At 31.3% G+C, this 3964-nt stretch overlaps 1 protein-coding gene across 1 annotated transcript in view; it reads right to left on the bottom strand.

Moving 5' to 3' along the window:
- Positions 1-506: 506 nt before the first annotated feature.
- LOC108749496 (mitochondrial amidoxime reducing component 2) overlaps positions 507-3964 on the bottom strand; it is a 6327-nt gene continuing 2869 nt past the window's right edge. Inside the window, exons 2-5 of the mRNA XM_018488259.1 lie at positions 2945-3243; positions 2277-2561; positions 1385-1662; positions 507-1201 (exon numbers count right to left, since the gene is read on the bottom strand). Coding sequence (XP_018343761.1) covers positions 1036-1201; positions 1385-1662; positions 2277-2561; positions 2945-3243 — 1028 coding nt within the window. The 3' untranslated portion in view covers positions 507-1035. The remainder of the gene's footprint in view (positions 1202-1384; positions 1663-2276; positions 2562-2944; positions 3244-3964) is intronic.

Raw genomic sequence — 3964 nt, 5'->3', positions numbered from 1 at the left:
CTATGGTCTGAATGTTAAGATGTTGAACTATTATATAGTATATATTCATTTAAATAATTAATTTCAGAAATTATATAATTGCGTGCCGATATGATTGTCGGACTTTCAACGCAATTAATCTGAAATATAAATAAAAATTATTATTTAATAATAGATAATATTTTAGGCATATTCTTATAATATTAAATGTAATGTTTTAATAATATTTTATTAAAATTATATAATATTAAACAATATTCCTAAAATATGAATGGATGATTATATTATATGTCCACTCCTAATAATATTGTATGAGAAAACTAGTTTTTACAATCATTTTTCTGCTCGTTGTATATATGTACGAATATTATCATTTAAAAATACATTAATGATTTATTACAATTTTTTACAAAAATACTTATTATCTGTTTACAAAAATATTTATGACAAATATTTCGCAATCATATCTTAAATAAATTGATTTAACGAAGAATATATATTGTATTATTAGAAACTTCTAACTTTGATCGTTTATTGACGTTCTCTATCGTATTTATGTACTTATGACAAAGTTTTTACAAAAATTAGACAAATACTGTATGATATAAATATTAATATAAAATTGATAAAGATCACTAGGCCTTGATAGAATTTGTAGACCAGATTCGTATAAAGGTACCTTCAGACGATTTGGCTAACATAAATCAACTTTGCACACATTCATTAAATTGGCCTATTCATGGATAATTATGCATGTCGAGTGTCTGTATGTGTATAATATTTGACAATCTGGCGCATATTGCTTATCATCGCACATTGGCTTATACGTTTCCTTTTTTAATTTGAAAACTACAGCAAATATCTCAAAATGATATCAGATTTTATTGTTCTTGATCCATTCTATGATTTCCAATGTGGCCTTATTTCTGAGACACCCTATATAACTATCAATATTTCATCATTCTGGAACTCCGCTTTTCACATGTTTTGGTCCTCGATTATTAAATCTGTATCGAGTTCATGTTCTGAAATCTCGCAAGAGTCCCAACGGTATAGCTATGATGGTGAAACCAAAGATGATGTTTCTTCTTCCGGGATGCCCACATAAATTGGATCGCCTAAGTGAACTATTCCGTTTGGCCCTCGCAATCCAAGATGAATTCCCATAGCTGGACTGTCACCAATTGCAGGTCGAATTTGCGGATCGGTTATCTGTCTATAACTGTACAAAACAAATTTTTCGTTATTAGCGGCACGAGGTACTCTAGTTATACTAAATTTTTCGACAACTTTTGCGTAAAATATTTTGTATGTGTTATATACTTTTTTGCTATATATTACATTGATTAAGAAAATCTTAAAAATATTATTTTACAACTATATATTTTTTAATATACATATGTACGTTTTCAAAGTTTTCAGAGGCTCCGCATTAGCATGTTTTGTGCCGGTTTCCGGATCTATAGTAGTAAAAATACATCTTGTGCAGGGTCTAACGTTTCTCAGAATTACGTTCCCGATCTTTACCCAATCCCATTTATCTTCTTCAAAAGCAGTGGCACCCTTGACCACGAAATTCATGCGAAAATTCTGCGGCGTGACTGGTTCGTTTAGTCGGGTATTAAGATCTGCTACTGAAGCTTCGTTGATCATACTGAAGCTTGTTTCATCTGGATAAGCTCCCTGTGACATTTTTTACAGTTTTCATTTAAAACAATTTAATGAAATCATTCTTTATGATTAATTCAAAATTATTATATTTATACATATATAAAATTGTATTTTCTACTTTCACAATCATATTTTCTATGACTCTTCTTAATGTCATATAAACAACGTAAGGATTTTTTTTCTTGCATCATCAATTATTGATAAATTATGTCGGGATATTTATCAATAATAACGTTAGTAACAGAAATGATAGAAAAAAATCAAATCAATGAATTTCGAGAGTTCATTTTTCGAACCATCTTCAGTTCGAAAAATGAATTAAAACGTAATATTTGGTATTTTAACGATTATATATGCACGACTATATTTTGTTTGTGTTCAAATTTCTACACCGTCAATCATGTATGACTTGTATTTGTCAGTTTTTAATTATTAGTCAACTTCGTTATAACGGAAGTGCATAATACGTTAGAAGAGTGAGTTTCTCTCTGTTAGAAACATTTCTGAGGGATGATTAGGATAGTTAGAATATGGTTAAGATGTTTAAGATATAAATAAACAAATAAAAAAAAATAATTATATTAAAAATAATCTTATATATATCTTTTATCGTTGCAAGTACTTACCGAGTCTGTCTCTTGTAGTAAAGGAAATACTTTTAGATTTCTCTGTCGCACTGTTCTCACTGGTCGATCTAACGGATAATAAACCAGCCGGCATCCGGTATCTTCTTGAAAAAGAAAACGCGACAGCCATCGGGCAACTTCCTCACCACAATCGCGTGCCGGTACCGCTTGACCCCATACAGCGACTCGGAAACCTTTACCACGGAATTGTGCAAGGTCGACCGACACCGACATCATACCTGGAGCACGAAGCGTAAGCACGGAACCGGAAAAACTAGGCGATACCTTTAACGTAACAAAAAAATGGATGATAGCTTCCATAGTTGGAATTATTAAATAGCTTCATTTTTAATTGAGCATTAGAATATGTATACTCGTATAAATAATAAAAAGAAAACATGATTAACTAACTGTGTTTATATTAGCAGTATCGATCAACTTCTTCGATCTACGTTCGGTAAAATGTGTATCCATATTCTTAATATCCTTTTCGTTAACTTATTTTTTTGTATATTCTAATATATAATGTAATATATGTATAATAATTACATTAAGTACGAAAGGGTATTAAATAGTTACTGTATAAATATTAAAATGATTCTAAAAAATTATTCTCTACTCTCTTTAACTCTATAACAATAAAGAAAATAAATTTCGCAGTTTCTCACATTGACCATTTTGGGAAACTGTCTGGCGGTAAGAAATCGACCCTCAAGATCGATAACGAGCAGTGTTCGATCCCTCAACCATCCGGACTTCAGTCCCAACGTGGTGCATTCCATCTCTGTCATGCGAACTGCACCGAGTGATTTAACCGGGAACACCATCATATCACTTAGTTCTCCGACTTTTCGCCACTTTGACGGTGGCTGAGGCTTTTGTTTTCTATTCCACCACCACCAGATGAAAAAAACTGCCGTGCTAACGCCCACAGCAGCAGTTGTGACGTACGTAAGTCGCGTTCTGTCTAAGCATATAAAAAATAAAATATAAATCAATAAGGATTATATATATTTTTAAAATTCCATTACAAAAATGTAAAAAAATTTGATTTCTTTTATATCATGCAATGATCTTCCCTCTTAATATAGTACTGTTTAAGGCGGTGATATTATCCAAGAGATCATTTGATTTCTCAGATGACATGTCCAAAACATAAACGATTACTTAAATACTCATTTCTTACCCAACAAGTCGTACTCATTTCTTTTTCATAACACTCAAGAGTCAAGACTCAAGAAAGTCGTATTTATTTCTTTCCCGTAACAAAAATTGGATCCGCATGATGCGTAACCGGTTTTATGAGTTCCGGAAATGTTTCATAAAATGGATATTAAACGAGGTCATCTGGTCGTTTACCGTAATGCAATGTATAATGGCTCTGCACATTACAATGCACTTAATGTTACTAGAAAAAGGTGGAAGAGGAGGGAAGTAATTTTAATTTTAAAACATAATTCCAATATATTATAAATGCGCACGTAGTGCGGTATTGTCAATAGAGATATGACATAAATTCTATATGTTAAAAAAAAATGTGACGCGTTATTATTTTAAGAACAATATCAGATGAAAATACAAGACGTAATATACCTATATTTATTATTTCGCGCTCTCTTTTTGCGTAGTATGTATTTGTGCTGATGTAATGATATGTATACATGCAAGACCGGTTAATACGTATACGA

The sequence above is a fragment of the Trachymyrmex septentrionalis genome, unplaced genomic scaffold (genome assembly GCF_001594115.1).
Source record: "Trachymyrmex septentrionalis isolate Tsep2-gDNA-1 unplaced genomic scaffold, Tsep1.0 scaffold29, whole genome shotgun sequence".
NCBI lineage: Eukaryota > Metazoa > Arthropoda > Insecta > Hymenoptera > Formicidae > Trachymyrmex > Trachymyrmex septentrionalis.
The sequence above is the reverse complement of the archived record's forward strand: the minus strand, read 5'-3'. Positions and strand labels throughout refer to the sequence as shown.